This window comes from Impatiens glandulifera, chromosome 1 (genome assembly GCF_907164915.1).
Source record: "Impatiens glandulifera chromosome 1, dImpGla2.1, whole genome shotgun sequence".
NCBI lineage: Eukaryota > Viridiplantae > Streptophyta > Magnoliopsida > Ericales > Balsaminaceae > Impatiens > Impatiens glandulifera.
The window spans coordinates 44,320,301-44,344,348 of NC_061862.1; the positions used below are offsets into that span (position 1 = coordinate 44,320,301).

Below are 24,048 nucleotides of genomic sequence, written 5' to 3' on the forward strand. Positions count from 1 at the left end.
GACGAGCCTTTGTTGATATATTTTTGTGGAAATATCTAGAAATATTTAAAATACTTTTTCTAATTTTTTGGATTTTTAGAAAATTACAAAAAATTATAAAAATAATTTTGGATTTTGAAAATTGGAACCAAACATGCCTTAGGACTGGAGTCCTAAGGCTGGGGTTCATTTTTGTCGGTCGGGGTTTAGAGACTCTTGGTTTTGGCTCGGGAGCTCTCGATCTGTGTACTAGAGTCCCTCGACCAGGATGCCAAGAATCTTGGTCCTTAGTTGGGATTACTGGTCTAGGTGTAAAAACTTGTTGGTCTTGACTAATTTGGGGCTAGATTTCTCGGTCGAGGTGTAAAAACTTCTCGGTCCGGGGTTAGTTCTATGCTAAGTTCCTCAGTTAGAGCTCAAGAGCTCTCGGTCCAAACTTGGGATTCTCAACCTCAAGGTTAGACCTCTCGGTCCTTAGGTAAGAACTCTCAGTCCCAGAGTTAGGGAGTCTCGATCCTAGGGTTAGAACTCTCGGTTTTAAGGTTAGGGAGTCTCGGTCTGAAGGTTAGTACTCTCGGTCTAGGGTTAGGACTCTTGATCCTGGGTCTCGGGAGTCATAGTCCTAGGCTTAGACCTTTCTGTTATTGGTCTTGGAATTCTCGTTCCCAAGTCAAACCTCTCGGTCTTAGGTGAGAATCCTCGATCGGGTCTCTCGGTCCTAGCTCAAGAACATAAGTCATAGGTCTCGGTCCTAACTCAAGAACATCGGTCCTAAGTCTCGGTCTTAACTCAATTTTCTTGGTCCTTGGTCTTGGTCCGAATTAAGAATTCTTGGTCGGATCTCTCGGTCCCTGGCTAGTAGGCCTCGGTCCTCAAGAACACAAGAATCTATTTTTAAAATTTATTTTTTAGCTCTAATTCTTTGATCTAAGAGTTTAGGTAGCTTCACAAAGCTCCCATGGTCATGTTGATCATCATCTCAAGATATCTATCGACCTGGATGATGAGAAATTTGTTCAAAAGAGTTTTTGATCAAAATTTAGGTCTTTGATTTAAAAGCTGTTTTAAAGTGAAATTAGTTTTCCAATAGCTTCCTTATATCACATATATTTGATTGGTACCAAAACAAAAACTCTAACTGTTCGTTTTGACTAATTCAAGAACTCAAAATTTGCATTTATTTTGAAAAATATTATCGGGATGAATCAAACATGATCTAAATAGTTGTCCAACATGTTTACAATAATATTTGGAAGTTTTCCGAGCTGTGATTCAAAAGAACTAACCAAAGAACAACAACAAACCCATTTTTTTTAAATTTAAATTTGTTTTTTTATTTAGACCGATTAATTAGTTCTATCCTATCCAGATAGTTCCTAAATGATTCTTGGAATGATTTTCATCCATAAAACACTATGAACAATAATCATACAAGATTTTACAATTTGAAATATAAAAATTTCAAATTCAAACTGTAAATATGATTTAAAGGGCAATTGGAATCATACAAAGGATTGGAGAACATTCTTTGGACCTTAGGGAATTTGTTGGGATGCTTGGATCAAGTTTTAAGGTCTCAAATAGATTTTGAAAAATCTAGAAACTTTGAGCTTCAATGACGGATTTTTGGAAATCTTCCTATTTGAAGGTGGAGATTGGATTCTCTTCCTTCATAATTACTTAGGGAAGCTAATTATAGAAATCCTAAGTCGGTTGGGGCGTCTAGTGGCCTGAATCGGCCAAAAGCCATTAATGACTTTTTGTTGTTCTTGGCTGAAGTCACCGGAATATGGGTGATTCATCCCTATTTTTGTTGGGGAGAATGATGGTGATCATTTTGGGCTTTGAACTAGTCAAAACCATCGACCAATGGATGAGTTCTAAAAATCCAAAATCAACACGGATCTTCAGAGCTTATCTGTTCGGCATCGCGATAAAGACAAATGTGGCACTCAAAACGACGTCGGTTTTAGCGCATTTCAGCGTTCCGTTGGCATTTCATTAGAAGTTGGCGTTCCGTTAGTGTCCTGGATAACAGGGTGTTAGCCGTTCTGTTGTGGACCGGGCGCGCGTTGCTTTCGCTACAGCGGGCTACGCGCAACAACGCGTGCTGCTGATGAGCGTTTGATGCGATTCTAGTGCTCATCCAATGGTCCTGGCGTGCGCTGCAACTATTTTTTTAGTTTCTGCTATACATGATCACAAATATATATTATTTAATAAATCCTTAATGTTTTATTTGAAATTGATTTTTTTTCAACTTTTTTATTTTAATTTTTATCTTTTTAAATACACAAAATATTAAAATACATATGACAAATATTTTATCAATTTTTTTAATTATTTAATTATTTTTAAGTTTTAAATAAATAATTCTTTTAGATGAAATAGATACAACAATTCATTAAAATAATTTATTTTTATCCTTTAATTTTTTTAAAATTATTTTAAAATAAATGAATAAAATATTTTTCTTAAATAATTTTAATTTTATTATTTAGACCATTTTTCTTAATTAATTAGATTTTTCTTATCATTATAATTAGCTTATTTAATTTTTTTAATTGGTTTTTGACTATAAATTAATTATTTTGATTTTTATTTATTAAAAATAAATAAAAATAATTATTTTAATATTGTAAATTACCATATAGATTTGGAGTATTTACCCACCCATCTTGAAAAGTTGGGTCACATCCAAAGTCCTAAGTATGTTCATCTTGAAAGCTTCAGTAATAGAAATCCCTTTGGCTATCTTTGCCAATCAAATATATAGTGACATCCATCTACTAATAAAGCCAAATCATTTTAATGAATAAAAAATGTCTCTCAAATTCTGGCAATAAAATAAAAAATTTAAGTTAGGAAATAATTACTCTTTACACAAAGAAGATTCTTTTCAAAATAATATCATCTCCATTTTCCCCCACAATATTTCCACTTTGCCTCTCTATATATATACCCATTCTCCACCACCATTTGGATCAAACACATCTCCAACCTCAAAACATCTCTCACTCATTCTCTGATCAATACACACATCATTTATATAATGTCGGGTGTTTGGATGTTCAGAAACGGCGTGGTTCGTCTAGTCGAGAGCCCAGGGACAGAGTCGAACCAAGGGTCACTACAAAGGAGGAAAGTTCTAGTTCACATTTCCACGGATGAAGTGATCACCTCGTACTCGGTTCTGGAGAAGAAGCTAACCTCTCTCGGCTGGGAGCGATATTACGATGATCCAGACCTTTTCCAATTCCACAAGAGCTCCACCATTCACCTCATCTCTCTTCCTAAAGACTTTTCACGCTTTAAGTCCATGCACATGTTCGACATCGTTGTCAAGAACAAGAATGTTTTTGAAGTCCGGGACATAGTTATGTAAACCACAGTTAGCTAGCTTAATTTATCTATGTTTTGTCTTAAGCTTATGCAAATTTGTTTTTGAGTTATGTATTAGTCAAATGGGTTTGCAAATTAATTAGCATTAATTGAATATATGGGTGGTGGACAACTTTGTATGTTTAGTAATTATGTAATTGTCATTTGTTTATGATATCTTGGTTTGTTATTTGGTGAAATGAAGATTAATTGGCTTAACATGAATGAAGTTTCATATATTTTTTAAAAGTGATGAATATTTTTTGAAAAAGATAATACAATTTCATAAGTCCAACGCAAAAGGTTGCGATTCTGTGTGTGAAAGATTGAAGGGTAAACCTTCATTTCAATATAAAAAAGACGTACTACTAGAATTGGAGAAGATGAAAACAATAAATCAGTGGGGGAAACATAAATCTTTAAGCAATATACAAACAAAACATAGGAGGGGGCAACTTATGGGATGACATGTGAATGGGTTTGTGCAAATACGGCCCCCTTTAGTACTTTAAAAAATATCCCATTTTTCTTTGGTCCAAATTTGTCTTGGTCCTAATGATCTTCAAAGAAATGCATGTTTCAACCAGATAGACCAACCGATAATCAATGTAAACATAGTTGCATGTTCTAGACTTTCAAATGACCCATTCACCCATAGAGAATGATCTCAAATTAATAGTATGAGAGTATCCATGAAATTATTTATTGATCATGCTTTCTTTAGCCTTCAAATATAGCTAGGATGCCTGTAAAATAAGTTTAGATTCTCGGCACGCCATCCCAAAGCGTCCAACTTAATTGGTGGACATGAAATCAAACATTTCAACTAAAACATCTTCGAACTATTTTTTCCAACTACATGAATTTGCAATAGAAGTTGCAAAATGAGTTTTTATAACCAATTTTGTTACAAAACTATTTGCAACTCGGATACACATTGAGTTGCAAATACAACTTGGTTAAACTTGTACCAACATATAACATAATTTAGTAAATACTTTAATTTGTTATCTTCACAATAATCGTGCATTAAATTTAAAAAAGTCTCACTTTTAAAAAAAATGCAGATATTTTTACGGTTATAAAAATCACAAATCATGTTATTCATTCAACTCATTCTATGTTTGCCTTCATCACTCTTTGACAAATTAATTTAGGATATTCAATTTTGTTTTCTTAAGGAACACCCAAAATGATTAACTCATTATTCATCACCTGAATTCCCCTCACTTAGGCTACATGCCCATGTGTTTGAGCCTAGCAATTTGACGATCTTTAATGATTTGACAACGACCGCCTCTATAACATATCCAACATCTAAGTGTAAGACAATGACACAATATTGGCGGCGGCGGCGCGACGATACTTTTTGCTTCTCAAGATCACGTGGCGTGCCTCGTGAAATCAGTGGGGATCGAAAGTGATAACTAAATATTAATGGCTTTGTGGAGACCTGCCTATTCCTTCACGAACATTCTGTGTCCCAAACCTGTTGCATGTCACCAATATTATGGTCCAAGAAGAATATATATACTCATCTTTCGCCTATAATTTTTCATGTATTATCCATTACGGCAAGTTTGTAATTTTTCAAAATTAGAAAGTGGGATCAATCACTTTTCTTTTAAAGTTTATTGCAAGTAAGTCGTGATGCATGTTTGAAATGAGAAAGAAAACAAAAGTGTTTGATGGGAAATCAATTTAGTAATGTGCATGCAAAAAATATGGCTGCTCATAAGAAGATTCTGGTTGCAGTATATATGCATGCATGCATGCCCCACTCAAAATCTCTTGAATTTGATCTGGAAGAAAATGACCTGGATCTATAGCTCGAGGTTATGATATATGTTGGAAACCCATTGTTGTTGAACCATAAACAACAATGGGTTATTTAATATTATCGTCATTAATTTCGGATTGTTGAAAATGGTTCTGCTAACTAGTGATTGAATAAACAAATTTTTCATAAGATTGAATACAACTTCAATCATATAACTGTCAATTCTTGTCAAAAATCAGATTGTGGATCAAGTTGAAAAGATTGGTCATAATTGATGAATTCCCCCAAAGAAGCTGGTATTGATAATGTCTTGGTCCATCACAAATGGTGGCAATGAGGTTTGATAACAATGTTCATGCATTAGGGACCATAGATTTCACGAGGAGTAGAATCAATTTGCCCCCCAGCCCATGGTTCTTGATGGAGTTACTTTTCCTTAAAGCCCAGAACTCATACATCCTTATATTTTTTTGTCACATCATACTTGACAATTGAAAGTGATTTTGATTCATTGATTTAATGGATAAGATCTTATATGTAAGAAAAATATTGGATTCCCAATTAATGTTTAAGTTCATGTTCCTAGAATATATATTTTTTACTTTTTTCACTTAATTATATTATGATTGCTTCTACTGAAAAGGGACAATATATATATATTATTTTTTACTTGAGTTTTATCTTAAAAATTCTTGTTTAATAAAACTAGGAGAAAACTGGTTTTTAAAATTAGAAGACTAATTTAGTTTTTGACTTTAGAGATTATGGGTGAGAGAATGATGATTTAAAGAGAGTGTATAAAATTAGAGAGTAATTTTGATATTTATATGATAAAATTATTTAATTTGATGGTTGATAAGATGTTTGGGTTTTGGGATAAAAACTGAGTTTTATCCCAAAAAAAACCCTTTCATCAAAAGAGGCCTTGATTAAGTCATGCATGCCCATGTCACAACTTGTATTAGTTTTGTTTGGATAGTTTAGATGAATGCAAAAAAGTTATTCTTAATTTGTACACATCTCTCACACACACATTACTATTACATAATTTATATAATGTCGGGTGTTTGGACGTTTAGAAACGGCGTGGTTCCACAAGAGCTCAATTATCCACCTCATCTCTCTCCCAAAAGACTTTGCCCGCTTTAAGTTCATGCACATGTTCGTCATTGTTGTCAAGAACAAGGTTGTTAAAATCTCGAGTTGACTATTAAAATCTTACGATTTTACGATTTCACGGAAGGTTAACGTGTCTGATTTTAAATAAACTCTTAAATATGTATACTCTTACGATTTTAAATTTACGATAATAAGATTTTACGAGTTTATAAATAATTTCGATTTTACAATTTTATACGATTTTACGTTTAAAAAATAAAGTTATTATTTATTCAAATAAATAAATAAAATTAATTAATTTTTGTAAGTATAATATTTTAATAGTGTTATTTATTTATTATTAATTTTTAATTACGTTTATAATTAAATATATAAAATATTTAAATTGGTTAAGTATAAAATATTTTATTATATATATAAATAATAATAATAATATATAACTATTTTTTTTTAAAATTAAACTCTTACGATTTCAATTAAACTCTAGATTTTACGAGTTTACAAATGACCAACGATTTTACGTAAACTCTCGATTTTGACAGCCTTGGTCAAGAACAATAATGTTTTCAAAGTGAGAGATATCATCATGTAAATCAATCAACAATTCTTAGTTAAAAAAATCAATAAGGAGTTATTTCTCCGAAAGTCTTCTCTTCACATTGATTTTCTATGCATGGATTAATTTACCATCTAACTTATAGATCATATACTAAGCACTATGAATGATTTAACTCATAACAAGAATAATACTTCTCTTCATAGTCAACTTAATAACCATGACAATAACTTAAGGCGCTATATTTTTAGTATTCAAAATGTTCTTATATATGGGAATTGCAACTTTTATCCCCTTAGCTTTATGTATACATCCTAAGGGATTAATTCAGTTAAGGTAAAATTGATTTGTTTTTTAATACAAATATTGACAACCTTCTCACAGTCATCTATCATTAAATTAAATAAAATTCATGAGTATGTTTGGAGGATTGGAATTGCCCAAAGTGCCAACAAATCCATCCGGAATATAACTAAATTGTTTATTTGAAAAACAATCATTATTTTTTTATTTAATCTTAATTAAAATATAAAATGATTAACTTTATTAGTCTCCACAATAAATTTGTGATCATAATTAGAGAAGATTATAAGTATGTACTACTAACTATGCAATTTGAAACCGGCTGCGATACGAACCAAATTGTCTTGGTTGGTGCGATTTCCCCCGGTTTGACAAGTAGTTGACCGGGGAGGGGATGATATTTGTGTCTTCCGTCTTGAATTGTCCCGATTTCACCTCGATTATCCCCGATCACTAAAAACACAATTAAATATATAAAATCATCAATATATTTATTTATTAATTATATTTTATAAGAGTTTTAAGTTTATTTATTTATAATAATATAAAATTTTTAATATAATACAATATATATTAGATAAAAAACCGCTTTATATTATTTGATTATATAAAAAATTATTTATTTTTGAGAATATGGTATAAATGTTGCCCTGCGGGGATTTACCAAAACCGAATAGGGTGAAGATGGTAGTAAAAAATCCCTAAAGTAAAAATGGGGCGGCGACGATAAATACATTCCTCGCTCTGAACTGCCCCATTGTCATTCCTATGTACTACTTATATGATTATGAATCTGTTCTGTTAAAATATTTATGATATTAACAAGATCACATAGAGATAATTGAAAAAACTATTAAAAATTCAGAAATGAACCTGGGGAAGACGGAGATAAAGAAACACAAATTAAAAAAAAGAAACAAAAAAGCTTCACAATAATTTGAATTATGAAACTCGATACGAAAAAAACCAATTTTTGTACTAAAAGGACTTTAACCAATATCGATTTTAGTTTATATGAAATGTTTGGATTCAATTATATTTCTTTATACTTTGTGAACTTGTTATTTCTCACATTTTGTAGTTTTATTTGATCGAGTTTGTGATAAATCATGTCATAATTTGATTATAGAAAGTTATTATTTTCTATTATAACATTTGATGATATTTTATTATAAAATTAAATGTATATTTTAATTAATTCAAATTAAATTTACAAATTATATTATAGTGTTATAATATTTTTATAATTTAATAAAATTAAATAATATATATCCATATTATTCATATTCGTGTTATTTTTAAAGGTTTCTAAATTTATCTATCTATTAAAAATTTGCACAATTTAGAGTTGAGAAATGACAAAAGTTTAGGAGAACATGTAAAGATTTGCAGCGTTGTGTCCAAAATGTCTTTTGGAAGATTTACATGTTCAATTATTCAATTACGTTTCCATTTTTCAATTTAATATTCATAAAGTTGTTTAAAATTATTAAATCTTTTATCTTTTTTTAAAAGAGATTCTATATATAAATTCAAAAGTCACAATGTATATATACACATAAACTTGCAAAACAATTCAATTAACTCTATGTCAAATATAGTTGAGTACGACATCAACGATATAATATAAGTATATTGCGGCGCCGATATTTTTTCGCTTTCGACATAAATATTTTAAAATCTATATACTTATTTGGATGCGGAGCCGATATTTTTTGCTTTCCAATATCACATGGTGCATGTTCCTGACCGTGCACAATGAGGTCATTGTGGAGACCAGCCTAGTCCTTAAAGTCCATGAAGAATTTACTCATCTTTAGTCTACATTTTCTATTCTCCATAATGGCACAATATTCAAAACTAGAAAGTGTAAAATTTCAAAAATAGAAAGTGAAACCATTTTTTCTCATAAAGTTGTAATTGGGTCCTGATATTTGAAATAAAAAAGAAGTTAAATAAAAATGTATGATGGCAAACCAATTTAGTAAGACGCATGTCAAAATATGTTTGAGATGATTCTGTTATAACTGATGCGAGAACAATGATAATAATAATAATAATAAAAGACGGAATGAAAGCGACACCCGATTTAACGTGGTATCCAGCAAAAGTGCTGACTAATCCACGGGCAGAGCCACTGAAAATATTCCACTATAATCGTTAACACGAATTACAGATACTGATAGTGCAAGAAAAAACTAACACACAAGGCCTTTATTTATAGGGCCAGGTCAAGACATTTTTCTTACTCACTTCCTATGTGGGACAAACACCAAAAAAGAATATTCTAGGCAAAGAAACCAACAAATCTCCACCTTGACTTGAATATTTCCCAGATAGCCAAATGCACCAGATGTACATTAAGTACCAGATGTGCCAGATGCATTACACTAAATGCCCAGATAAAAAACAGATGCATTACACCGAATGCCCAGATGTGACCTGCTCTGCCTCAGGCCTTGCCCCTTCAAGGGCAATCAACAGCTTCTAACATTGAGCAAGTTCAAACAGTGTTGAAACTTGCTCTGCAGAACCGGCTTGGTAAACATATCAGCTGGATTGTCTGCAGTACCCACTTTGTTTACCTTGATCCTCTTCTCACTTCTCAGAAAATGGTACCTCACATCAATGTGTTTTGTTCTCTCATGGTGAACTTGATCCTTGGTTAAGCATATTGCACTCAAACTGTCGCAGTACACTAAAGCCTAATCGTGGTGTAGACCCAAGTTACTAACCAATCCTTTCAACCAGATTCCCTCCTTAGCAGCTTCTGTCAAAGCCATATATTCTGCCTCTGTAGTAGACAAAGTTACTGTCGGCTGCAGAGTAGCCTTCCAACTCACAACAGAACCACCAAGCGTGAATACATAACCAGTCATTGATCTTCTACTGTCTACATCTCCAGCATAGTCAGAATCTGAGTAACCAGATACTAGACACTGACTATCACCACCATAACTGAGACCAATATCAGATGTACCCCTGAGATAGCGGAAAATCCTCTTCACTGCTTGCCAGTGTTCCTTACCAGGGTCTCCCATGAACCTACTGACAACACTAACAGCATGTGCAAGATCCGGTCTAGTGCAGACCATAGCATACATCAAGCTTCCCACTGCACTAGCATAAGGAACATGTGACATGTATTCCTTCTCCTGAGATGATTTAGGTGCAAATGCTACAGACAAATGTGCATTTGAAGCACTAGGAGTATCAATGGGCTTAGCAGTAGCCATTCCAAATCTCGATAGAACTTTCTTAATATATCCCTTCTGTGACAAGAATAGCTTCTTATGACTTCTATCTCTGTAGATCTCCATTCCCAAAATTTTCTTAGCAGCACCCAAATCCTTCATTTCGAATTCTATATTGAGTAGCCCCTTCAACTTTTGAATGTCAGACTTCTTCTCAACAGCTAGCAACATATCATCTACATACAATACCAAATAGATGAAGAAACCATCTTTGAGCTTGTTGTAGTAGACACAATTGTCATACGGACTCCTTGAATAGCCAATCTCAAACATGTAGCTATCGAACCGCTTATACCACTGCCTCGGAGACTGTTTCAATCCATATAAGGACTTCTTCAACTTGCAAACATAGTCCTCTTTTCCAGGTTCCTGAAAACCATCTGGCTGAGTCATGTATATCTCTTCTTCCAACTCTCCATGTAAGAAAGCTGTCTTCACGTCTAGCTGTTCGAGTTCCAGGTCCTGATGTGCAACTATAGCAAGTAGCACCCTGATGGAAGTATGTCTGACTACTGGTGAGAATATCTCATTATAGTCCACTCCCTCTTTCTGACTGAACCCTCTAGCAACTAACCTAGCTTTATACTTGACCCCCTCAGCTGGTGACAACCCTTCCTTCTTCTTGAACAACCATTTACAAGTGACAACCTTTCTCTCTGGTGGTCTTCTAGCTAATTCCCAAGTCTGATTCTTTTGAAGTGACGCCATCTCATCTCCCATGGCAGCAAGCCATTGGACAGACTCAGTACCTATAACAGCTTCCTTGTAGGTGGATGGCTCATGAGGATCCACTTCCTCTGCAACCTGTAAAGCATAGGCAACCATGTCCTCATAGCCATACATTATAGGAGGTACTCCAAAATTAGCTCTTCTAGGGCGATTAAGAGCTGGATTATGATGTTCTACAGATGATGATGGAGCAACTGGAAAATCTGCCTCTGAAAGTGGTTGAGAAAAACTCTCATCTGTTTCACAACTAGCCTCAGTCTTTTCCTGCTCCACCTGTTTCTTGACACCATAATCTACCGGAATGGTGAACTTCACAGTTGGGTTAACCATGGAATTTTCATCAAAGACAACATTCCTACTCAGAATAACCCTCCTCTCAGAAGGGGACCAGATCCTATATCCTTTCACACCATCCCCATAGCCTACAAATACTCCCTTCTTTGCTCTTGGCTCCAACTTCCCCTCATTGACATGATAGTAGACCGTGCAACCAAAAGTTCTCAAATTAGAGTAATCAGCAAGCTTCCCAGACCACAGTTCATAAGGAGTTTTCAGATTTATACCTGTGTGAGGTCCACGATTAATCAGATAGCATGCTGTGTTAACTACTTCAGCCCAAAACATTCTTGTTAACCCAGTATTTGAGAGCATACACCGAGCTCTCTCCAGTAGTGTCTGATTCATACGTTCTGCTACACCATTCTGCTGAGGTGTATTCCTAACCGTATGATGTCTGGCAATCCCCTCAGTCTTGCAAAACTCATTAAACTCAGACCAACATAATTCCAAACCATTATCAGTTCGCAACCTCTTGACCTTCTTCCCAGTTTGATTCTCCACTAATGTCTTCCACTGCTTGAAGTTCTTGAAAGCATCACTCTTATGCTTCATTATGAATATCCAGGTCATCCTTGAATAATCATCAATCAACGACAGAAAATACCTGTGACCCCCCAAAGACTCTACACGTGACGGCCCCCAACAATCAGAGTGGATGTAATCAAGTGTGCCTTTTGTTCTATGAATCGCTTTGGGGAACTTGCTGCGATGTAGTTTCCCAAAAACACAATGTTCACAAAACCCAAGATCCTTTATCTTATGCCCACACAAAAGATCATCTTTAGCCAAAATTTGCATCCCCCTCTCACTCATATGCCCAAGCCTCATGTGCCACAACTTCGTCATGTCTCCTTGGTCAATCTCGGAGGAAGCAACAGCAGCAGAATCAGATAGCGTAGTACCTTGTAGAAGATACAAAGTGCCCCGCTTCACACCTTTCAGAATCACACCTAAACCATTGTAAACATGTAAAGCCCCACTTTCACCTTTGAAACTAAACCCCTTCTTGTCCAAAAGACTTAGAGATATGAGATTCTTCGTCATGTGTGGAACATGTCTAACTTCGTTCAGTGTACAGAATTTTCCATCATGAGTCCTAATCTTGATCGAGCCCATCCCAACCACCTTGTAGGTAGAGCTATTGGCCATAGAAATATTTCCACCATCCACCTGCTCATAGGTTGAAAACCATTCTCTCCTAGGACAAATATGATAAGATGCTCCAGAATCCAGAACCCACACATCAGTGTAATGTGTGCGACCATCAGCAACTAAGGCAATATCCTCTTCGGAGTTTGTACCATCTTCAGCAACTGCAACAATACATGGTGCCTTCTCATGTTGTCTTTGTCTCTTCTTTGGACATTCATTCTTCCAATGTCCCTTCTCCTTACAGTAATTGCACACATCTGTTAGTTTCGGACCCCTACTGACTGGTTTCTTGGGGAACTTCTTTTTCCCGGTTTACCATATCCCTGATGGTTGTTTGCTACTAGCCCAACATCCTGACTATCCGAAACAGTGCCACTGCAGCTATGTCGCAATTCTCTACTGTGAAGGGCAGATCTAACTTCTTCTAGAGCCAATGAATCTTTACCACTAATGAAAGACTCCCTAAAGTTTTCATATGATATTGGTAAAGAAACTAACAGAATCAAGGCAGCATCCTCATCATCTATCTTAATATCAATATTACGCAGATCTAATAATATTGCATTTAATTGATCTAGATGGTCTCTAAGAGGTGTACCTTCCTGCATACGCAGACTGAACAGACGTTGCTTCAAAAGCAACTTGTTGGTTAAGCTCTTCTTCATGTATAAAGTCTCCAGCTTAGACCACAAACCAGCAGCGGTTTCCTCCTCAGCCACCTCAGTAATGATATCGTCTGCCAGAGCCAAGAGCAATGTCGAGTGTGCCTTCTCTTCCAAAGACTCCATATCAGCAGGTGGTGGGACAGGTGCAGGCTTCATCAAGGGAGCCCATAGGCCGTGTTGTTTCAACAATGCCCGAACCTTGATCTGCCACAGACTGAAGCTATTCCTCCCAGTAAACTTGTCGGCTTTCAAACTTTTACTTCCAACCATTGTTCTTGCCTGAGCAGATCTGAACAACCAAGCTCTGATACCAGTTTGTTATAACTGATGCGAGAACAATGATAATAATAATAATAAAAGACGGAATGAAAGCGACACCCGATTTAACGTGGTATCCAGCAAAAGTGCTGACTAATCCACGGGCAGAGCCACTGAAAATATTTCACTATAATCGTTAACACGAATTACAGATACTGATAGTACAAGAAAAAACTAACACACAAGGCCTTTATTTATAGGGCCAGGTCAAGACATTTTTCTTACTCACTTCCTATGTGGGACAAACACCAAAAAAGAATATTCTAGGCAAAGAAACCAACAGATTCTAGATGCATGCATGACCCCACTATGTATTGTGGATCAAGATCGTACTATTTTGAAATGATAATATTAATTTAAAAAGAGAATTCTTTTATAAAATTTACATCTTTAATATTTTCATTTTTTTGGGTAAAATTTTATTTTTTAAAAGTTGGACATATAATCATTTTATTTTTGTTTAAGAACACTAAAGAGAAAGTTTTAGAAAAAATAAAAACTAAAAATTAGAGAGTTATAATATTTTGAAAAGATTAAACATTCTTCTTTTTTTCCTTTTTATAGAATTAATAAGAACTAACATACATCTCATAATCAATCATGTTTGTGACTTTTTTTTTGTTTCTTAAACTGATTCTTACCACTGAGATACTTTGATTAGTTTAAAAAATTAAACCGAGTTACACTAATTTAATTTTTTTTCACAATAATGAAAATCATAAAAATATATTATAAAAGAAGTTATAACCCTACTGGTCATAAATTACAATATAAAAACAATTAAATAATAGCCATCAATCAAACGTTAAACATTATTCAATAGTTTAGAGTTTATTTTATTTTTTAGAATTAGAGAAAACTATTATGATATCCACAGAACAGAACGAACGACAATCGTTTAGAGTTTAGAGCAACCCAGTATGAAAATAATTTACAAAAGTATTTCTGTGTCTTCTGCAATATTTTATCTGTTAATTTTGTGCAATTAGTTTTGAAACTTTAATTCTAACTCCCAATAGATAATGAGTTGTAAAATCATGTGTTCAATACATATTTTTGGTTATTTTTTAAAGGAAAATAAAAAAATCATGTTATTCATTAAACTTCTATGTTTGCCTTCAAGATCACTCTTTGACACATTGAGGATCTTCATTTTTTGTTTTTCTTAAAGGACACCCAAATGATTAAACCCATCATTTTCTCGCAGTAATACCCTCGCTTAGGCCCATGGGACTGCGCCCGGAAGTTATATAATCTTTAATGATTTGATACTTTTTGCTTCTCGAGTTCACGTGGCATGCCTCATGAAAGTAGTGGGGCGGATCAAGGTCAAAACCATAATATTAATGGCTTTGTGGAGACCTCCCTATTCTTCTACAACCTTCTACATGTATCCCAAATCTGTTAAATGACACAAATATTATGGTCCATGAAGAATATTCTACTCATCTTTAGCCAATAATCTTCTGTATTATCCTTAATGGCACGTTTGTAATTTTTCAAGAAAATGAAATCACTTTTATGATAAAGCTGATTGCAAGTGGGTCGTAATGTTTGAATGATAAAGAAAACAAAAGTGTTTGATGGGAAACCAATTTACTAAGTTGCATGCAAAAAAAAAAGTGTTCATAAGAAGATTCTAGTTGCAAGTGCATGCATGCCCCCACTCAAAATCTCTTTAATTTGACCCAGAAGAAAATAAATTGGATAGATGGAATCAATGATCTCTCTCTATATATATATTGGAAACAAAATATATTCATATCTCCCCCTAAAATCACTTTAATGAAATTGGTATTGATTTGACCTAAATATAAAAAAAAAATGGTAAATGGTAAATGTTCAACTCGAATGTACTTTAACACGATTCATTTGAAGCATATTATGTGTAACTGCTTAAACCACAAACAATTTGTAATCTTGACAAAGCATTGATATTCGGCACCCTTGACTATTGACTTGAAAATTTCAATGCCATAAAAGGGGCCATGATAATTATGTGCATGTGAATAATGGACTTCCAAAATGTGTTCCCTGAAAATTATTCAAATTATCTCATAATTAAAAAAAAAAAAAAGAAAAAAAAAGATAACATTTCTATTAGAGATTCAACAGTTACAAAGAGCCATATTTTTGTAAAAAAAAAAAAAAGTGTTGCATGAGAATACACCTTCAATCATAACTGACTATTCTTGACCAAAATAAAATTGTCAATTAAGTTGAAGAGATAGCTAGGTCATATATAATTGGTGAATTCCCAAAGAATTTGGTATGGATAATGTCGTCATCCATTGGGACCATATATTTCACTAGGAGTAGAATCAATTTGTCCCACAACCCATGGACCATGACCGAGATACTTTGCCTTAAAGCGTATGACGACTCATACATCCTTTTATTTTTTGATGACAAATTAAAACACTTCAATTGAAATAAAAGATATATGTATTGTGAACTTTAGTGGATAGATAAATTATTGGAATTTGATATTAATTCATAAATGGAGAAGATCTTAAACAAGAAAAATATTGGTTTTCCAATGGAATTTTATTCTCATGAACCCTGACCCTAGAATTGTATAATGTTCACTTAAACTGTCCTAATTAATAAATTATATATATATATATATATATATATATATATATATATATATTTGTATATTTAATTTTAAGGATAAAATCATTTCTTTAAAGAATTGAGTGTAAATATTGCTATTTTATGTCTGAAAATTTACAGGCAAATTTATGGTACAAAGAAAACAATAAAAACTAACACAATTGCAAAGGACAAACACAACTGGAAAGCAAAGGGACCACTTTTAAGTATTGATTTGAAATGACTACTTTGACATTTGATTAACTCATGCATCCACTTTATTTTGTTTTGTTTGGATAGTTTCAATAAATGAAAAAAGTGATTCTTTTCCAAAAAAAAAAAAATTAAAAAAAAAATATCTTTTTGGACACAAAATAATACCATCTCCATTTGCCCCCACAAACATTTCCATTACTTAGCCTCTATATATACCCATTCTTACCACACCATTAGCATCAATAATTTCTTCAGACTCAAAGTTTCACAATTTACACACAATATCTCTCTCACACAAAGTACTTATATATAATCCATATAATGTCGGGTGTTTGGATGTTCAGAAACGGCGTGGTTCGTCTAGTGGAGAGCCCGGGGATAGATTCAAACCAAGGATCAATGCAAAGGAGGAAAGTTTTGGTTCATATTTCCACGGATGAAGTGATCACTTCATACTCGGTTCTGGAGAAGAAGTTAATCTCTCTCGGATGGGAGCGATATTACGATGACCCAGACCTATTCCAATTCCATAAGAGTTCTACTATCCACCTCATTTCTCTTCCCAAAGACTTTGCCCGCTTTAAGTCTATGCACATGTTCGACATCGTTGTCAAGAATAAGAATGTGTTCGAAGTTAGAGATATCATTATGTAATTCAATCAGAAGTTCTTAACAAAAAAAAAAAAATATCAATATGCAGTTATGTGTACATTTTTTTATAGTTATGTTATCGTATGAGTGGCTATAGGTTTAGCAGTTACCACTTACCAAGTAATTGTCATTTGTCTTTCTAGCTTTATATGTCTCTTCAACATGAATGGCTAGTTTGATACAGCTTATTCGCTAAATATTTAAATATATATTTGATTATATTAAAGTTTATTTGAATCTGAATCTATAATGTTAAGTGTGTTTTATGTATAATTAGCTTCAAAGCGTTGTGATAACCCTTAAATAGTGAACAAAATCTTTTTGTTGGTCCTACTAGTTAAAATTGAGGGGCTACGTTTGTTGCTCGAGCAATTTGCGATATTAACGACAAAATAGATATATACATATGTTACCACCGGTTAAGAGCACAACGGTGTTTGCACCCATGTCACCCATAATCTCCTATCTTTATTACCTTATGTTTTTTTACTAATAATTATTCAAACAAAATTAATGTGTAATTAATTTATAATTCATTTAAGGATAGGATAAAAATAACCCATAGTTATTTTCTGAAGGTCTTTTTACTAGACAATTAAAGAGAAACAAAATATCCGTAGTTAACTTTTAGCACTATGCATGCTGATACATTTGTTTCTTTAGATTCAAACGTCTAAAAAGATGAAAATTATACTTGTAGAAACTAGCAAGAATCAAAACTAACTGATCCTAAAACAAGAAATAGAATGAACTACTGATAAAATATAGAAATCTTATTGATAATCAGTTAATGCCTAAATGAGTTACATAGGGTTGAATAACATGTATTTTCATCTAGGATATATCATAATCAAAAGACACCATCATATTTTTAGATCATATACATAATATTACACTCTAAACTATTTTCTTATTTAAAATATATTTTATACAAATTAATCATTACACTTTTTTCTAGAAAAGTGACTAATAACCTTTCTGACAATTTTTCTAAATATTATATTTATATATATATTTATAAAATCTCTTATATAATTATAATTATATTTATATATTACATATAAGACGTATATGTCTAATTATTTCAAGAATTTCTAACTTTTCGCTTACTTTTAACCTTAAAATTAGTTTTTAATATTTATATATATAATTTTTTAATATATATAAATATAAAAATATATAAATTATATATATATATTATTTTAGAACTTCTATATCTATATATATATATAGATATATAATAATAATAATAATAATAATAATAATAAAGATAATATTTATATAATAATATTTTAAGTTTAAGTAGTTATAATTAGATTTAATAATATATATAATTATTAAATCTCTTATATATATACAAAATAATATTTTAAATTTAAGTAGTTATATTTAATCAAACATTTGACTGAATGGTTGGTGAAATTTTTAAAAATTGAATAGGCGATTTGTTTTAGAAAATAATTTGTGATCAAATATATAAACGATTGCACGCTAAGAAAAAAATAATTTAGATAAAATGTCTTCAAAATTTGAATTTTAAATTAAATTATAAAAAATCTATTTGGTCTAATATTATTTATTACTACAAAAAAAAAATTCACACAACCAATTCATCTATTTTTTTTTATATTTAGATTGATTTTGATTATTTAGTAAAAATTAATATTTATCAAAAATAACAAAAAATAAATAATTTTAATATTATTATTTAAAATATATTATTATGATAAATAATTGGACAAACATTAGAAAATACTTAAAATTAATATATATATATATATATATATATATATATATATATATATATAATTGAATTAATTAAAAATATATGTTAAATGATATTTTTCTCAATTAAATTTGGCTGTAAATTTTAAAAATGGGTTTTCAATAAATAAAGTTTCAATTTATATTTTTATAATAATAAATCATTCTAAAATACATTTCTCAATATTTTAAAACTTAACCTATTTAGTTAAATACATTTTTAACTTTTTCTGATTTAAATATTTTATATTAATATATCTTAAATATTTTTTGTTTTTATAATTTAATTTTATGAAATATTTTTTATGTTTTATTTCAATATTTTTATTTAATAATACGCAAAAATGAGTGCACCCAAGTTGCTCCTTCATCTATGCGGAATCTGCTTTTTAAGTTAAAACATTAAATATTTTCATATTGCCCTATAAATTTATACCCACACCAAGATCAAAATCAATAACATCCCCGTAGGACAATTTAAAAATTAAACATATATATATATATATATATATATATATATATATATATATATATATATATATATATATATATATATATATATAAAAAGATATATTTTATATGATTAGTGAAAAAAATTATATATAATAAAAAAATAAAATATATTTATTCAAATTTAATGATATAATATATTTATAACGAGAAAAAATAAAAAAAAATAATTAGGAAGATAAAAATTATATATATATATATAATAAGAGAGAAAAATATAAAAAAAGTAAAAATAACTATTATAAATAATTATAAAGTAAGTTCGTCTAGTATTTATAATAATTTTGTTTTTAATTATGTATATATATTTATATATAAAAACAAATAAATATATAACATTATATATAAAAATTATATATGAGAATATATATTTTATATAATTAGTAAAAAATAAATTATATATAATTATTGAAAAAATAAAATATAATATATATTAACTCCCGGATTTAAGATCGCCATTTATTATAATTATCCAACTTATGACAAAAATTTACTATAAGTTCTTCAAAATGAAATTACGCATATACACACTATAGAAAAATGTACAATTGTAAAAGTCAAAATTGTTACTGAAAGGGGAAAGGGAAAAAGTGGATGAATTTCAATAACGTCCTAGAGAGTTGTTACAGATATTAGTATCAATAACGACATTAGAGAGTCATTACAAATATTAGAGTATAAATAACGGTACCAGAGAAACATTACAAATATTAGTATTAGTAACGGCTCTATAACCGTTACAGATATTATATCAGTAACGATATTCCAACGACAATGTCGTTACTATTTTAATATCAGTATCGCCTTTCTAAAGACAATGTCGTTACTGATATTAATATCAGTAACGCTCTCCAAAGGCAATACAGTTACTAATATTAATATCAGTAACGACTCTCTTATTGTTCTCCAAAGGCAATGTCGTTACTGATATTAATATCATTAACGACTCTCTTATTGTAATGTCATTACTGATACTCTTTTATATCATTCACGACATTTTCGTTGAAATGTCTCTCTATCATGTCGATGAGACCAAAATGCATACTCCGTTAACTAAAGCTCATTCTGACTCGGTTTTTCTTCAATGGCAGTGCGCAACGCATACTACAAACACAAATTAAATTTTGATTAGTACCTATGTAAATAGGTTTCAAGTTAAACCTATAAACACGACTTACCACTTTCTAAAAAACAATAGCAGGGACCTTCGGAGTTGGATCCTACATAGTTGATTTCTTCGTATGCGTGTGGAGAAATATGTCAGCAAAATTAGGGTCTTGTCCAGTATTCCTCTCATGTACAAATTCAATAATAGACATCATAATAAGAACCAAAAAACATTAGAATCTTCATATTAAATGATAAAACGCACCAATTGCCTCTTGACTTGTGAAAATGAGACGTTGCCCGCATGGTTTTTGTACACGACATGCGACCTATTACTCAAATTCGACATACTTGTTTTTTGCAATAAAAAAAGTTGGTTAGTTTCATAGATTATTAAAGTAAGAGATCGTTAAAAAAATTAACTTACTCTAAATTCCGGAGTGAAGAAGCGAGAATACATAAGATAATGCCAATCACAAGGGGCGGTCTCGGGAGGGGGATTAGCCTGAATCGCTGTCTCATCACCTTCACAAGCCCTAATGTACTGGGTGTTGAATTAACATCTCTACCTATCCCAAAGTTGTTTTGCATGATGTAGCCATTGACATCGATATGTGTCGATGTGCTCCCCAACGAACTCAAAAGAATCCTAAAAAGTCAACAACTTCATATTAAATTACAATTTAGCTATTTATAGATGATGGTTAATACCCCCTAACGAATAACTTATCGTGATAGTCCTCCATATGTGATCCAGTTGTTTGGAGCTCAGGTCCGTCCAATGTAGGGTCATGTGCGGTAATGTAGTGGGGTCCCGAATGATACTCCTAATATGCATCGACCATGTAGTCCTATTATTGCACATGGACTTATAATCTATTGGGTTGAACTCCAGAGGCATCTTCTACCCACCTGTAACTTCCCAGTTGTATTGTTTTTGTTCTTACCATGTCTCCTCCTTAAAGAAGATTTTAAAAATGAACACAAAATTATATAGAATCATAAGAAATATATAATCAAACTTCGGTACCTACATCATTCTAAAATGGGGTTGTGTCTCATCATCATCAAAGTTAATGTTTTGTTCACCATCAATGGTCATATCATCATCACTCTCTAATCTTCCTTCCAAATCAATGTCACCGATATTGTCAAATAATGCTAGAGGGTCCTCAGACTCCTCCTCGTTCCTCTGTACAAGGTTCTCTAACTTGAATCCAAAACCCTTATCTACTACTCTTCCCTTAGGTGCCATGATCACTACAAATATAGAATGTAATATTTATTAGAAAAATGTACAATTTAACCCCAAGCCTTATTAAACACGTTGAAACCTTAATTAGAGTAACAAAGATTTATTGGTGTCACAATTTTTCATCCAAGCCTTGATGCCATATCTGTAAAGTAAAAAACTTGTTGTACATGGTTTTCCATTATTAATGGTTTATGCATCTGAGTTTGTAAAGTCATGTTCATATTTATACTAATATAACCATACTTATCAACCTCAATTCCTCGATCTTTGTAATGAACATCGAGCCATCTACACTTGAAGAGAATCACTTATCTTCCACTAAATAATGCTACTTCTATGATTTTATTGAGGACTCCATATTAGTTAATTGTCTCGATCCCATTATTTCCAAAAACCTATACACTGCTATTTTGGGTGGTCAAACTCTCATCGTGTTTCTCTATGTTGAATTTGTACTCATTTATTGCGCACGAGTTATACTTCTTAGCATATATTGTAGGCCCACCTCCTAAAATTTTAAGATTCATTGTTCTATCGGAGTCATCGGTTAATTACTCCACTATTCAGTAGAAATTATTGTTAAACACATTGTCTAACTATTAAAAAAGAAACTGTTGAGACGTTTTACTTACTTTTTCTTTGAAATAACTAACGTATCGTTTATCCCGTTCTTCATTGGAAATATTGAGTTGGCAAGATTGCATAAAATCGTTGCAGAAGTGTTAAATTAAATTATTGCTAAAAGGACTAAAATCATAGCTAGTAATGAACAACACAATGAAATCGCTGCACTTACTTATAATATTCTTCAGCCTCGCGACAATTTTTTAAGATGTAAGAATGAGCACACTCACGATCCCCTAGTTTGTATGTGTAGGCCATGCCATTTGATAGCTCTTCCATAGAAAAGAATATGGACAATATTGTACTAGTGTGTATCGAGGCATCTCACGACTCTTGATCATCCAAATAGCGGGCACACAAACTCATACACTAATTCACAATGTAAATCTCGCTAATTGAACCTTCTAGAAAGTTCATGTTCCTAAGGTATTTCTTTAGTATGCTTATATTGTTCAACTAGATACATCCATCGATACTGGACAGGCCCTTCAAGGCAAGTCTCAAAGGTTAAATGAACCTTTGGCAAAGCTCGCGGTGTACCATTATTTCAAAAAAAGAAGGTGAAAGATCTTCTCTAGTTTACAAAATGTGAAGACAATGTTGTCCTCTAGTTTTTCCAGTTGCTCGCGATGTAAATTTCTTTGGCAAAGCAACCAAAATTATCTTGACAAATTCACTAAAGAATCGTACACATCATCGGGAAGTAGGCCACGTGTAACTAGTGGAATGAGATACCGTAATAAAATGTGGCAATCGTTACTCTTCAATCATGAGATTTTTTTATCCTCTATGTTTATACACACGCCAATAATTGAACAAAAATCATCTGACATTTTAACATCTTTCAAAAAAAACTGGCATAATCGTTTCTCGTGTTCCGATGATAGTGCATATGGGGCTGCTTGACACCGAAGAATACCATAAACCTCAACGGGATGTAAGGTATACTTTATGTTCAATAACACCAAATCTTTCCGAGCTTTAATCCCATCCTTGGTCTTTTCTTTGAAATTCATTAAAGTTCCCAACACGCTATCACATATATTCTTCTCAATATGCATGACATCCAAGTTATGTCTCAACAACAACGATTTCTAGTAAGTCAATTGGAAAAAATATAATAAGTTTGTTCCAGTTATCACCTTGGGATTTATGAGAAATTTTCGTTCTCTTAAGATGGTACTTTGTCAAGCAAATGTCTTTTAGATCTCACGCTTATATCTAAATTTCGTTTTCGCGATAGTAGTATAGGAGACGATATATGCTTAGTACGCCCGTCAAACGTATCGCTCTCTTTGCGCCAACGATGATTAGGCAGGAGGAAGCATCGATGACTCATGTAACACTCCTTCTGGAAATTTTTTAACCTCAATGATGCAATGTTCTTATTACAAGACGGACATACAAGTTTTCCCTTTGTTCTTTATCTAGATTGATTTGCATATGCCGAGAAATCATTAATAGTCCACATAAGAGTTGTGCGCAAGTTAAAATATTGTGATATGCTTGCATCATATGTCATCACACCATTATGACACAACTCAATCATCTATTCAATAAGCGAGTCAAGAAACACTTCAATACAATCTCCAAGACATTTTGGTCCTGGAACTAACATGGAAAAAAGGAAGTTACTTGTGTCATACATATTGTGGGAGGGACATTGTAATGGATAAGAATTAGTGGCCAATTGTTGTACGATGTTTTCCCATTAGCAAATGGTTGGAAACCGTCATTTTCCAAAGAAAGTT

At 32.2% G+C, this 24,048-nt stretch overlaps 2 protein-coding genes across 2 annotated transcripts; both read left to right on the top strand.

The window, feature by feature from the left end:
* Nucleotides 1-3,031: 3,031 nt before the first annotated feature.
* Nucleotides 3,032-3,370, top strand: LOC124921943 (flowering-promoting factor 1-like protein 3). Its single transcript, XM_047462650.1, has one exon. It carries the CDS (start codon nucleotides 3,032-3,034, stop codon nucleotides 3,362-3,364), a length of 333 nt encoding a protein of 110 aa, XP_047318606.1. The 3' UTR covers nucleotides 3,365-3,370.
* Nucleotides 3,371-16,682: 13,312 nt separating this feature from the next.
* LOC124926355 (flowering-promoting factor 1-like protein 3) lies at nucleotides 16,683-17,040 on the top strand. The gene has a single exon (XM_047466567.1). The coding sequence runs from the start codon at nucleotides 16,708-16,710 to the stop codon at nucleotides 17,038-17,040; it is 333 nt and encodes a 110-aa protein (XP_047322523.1). The 5' UTR covers nucleotides 16,683-16,707.
* Nucleotides 17,041-24,048: the final 7,008 nt, after the last annotated feature.

What these genes read in the sequence shown, in the direction of transcription:
- LOC124921943 (XM_047462650.1), top strand. Translation starts at nt 3,032, where the DNA reads ATGTCGGGTGTTTGGATGTTCAGAAACGGCGTGGTTCGTCTAGTCGAG.
- LOC124926355 (XM_047466567.1), top strand. Translation starts at nt 16,708, where the DNA reads ATGTCGGGTGTTTGGATGTTCAGAAACGGCGTGGTTCGTCTAGTGGAG.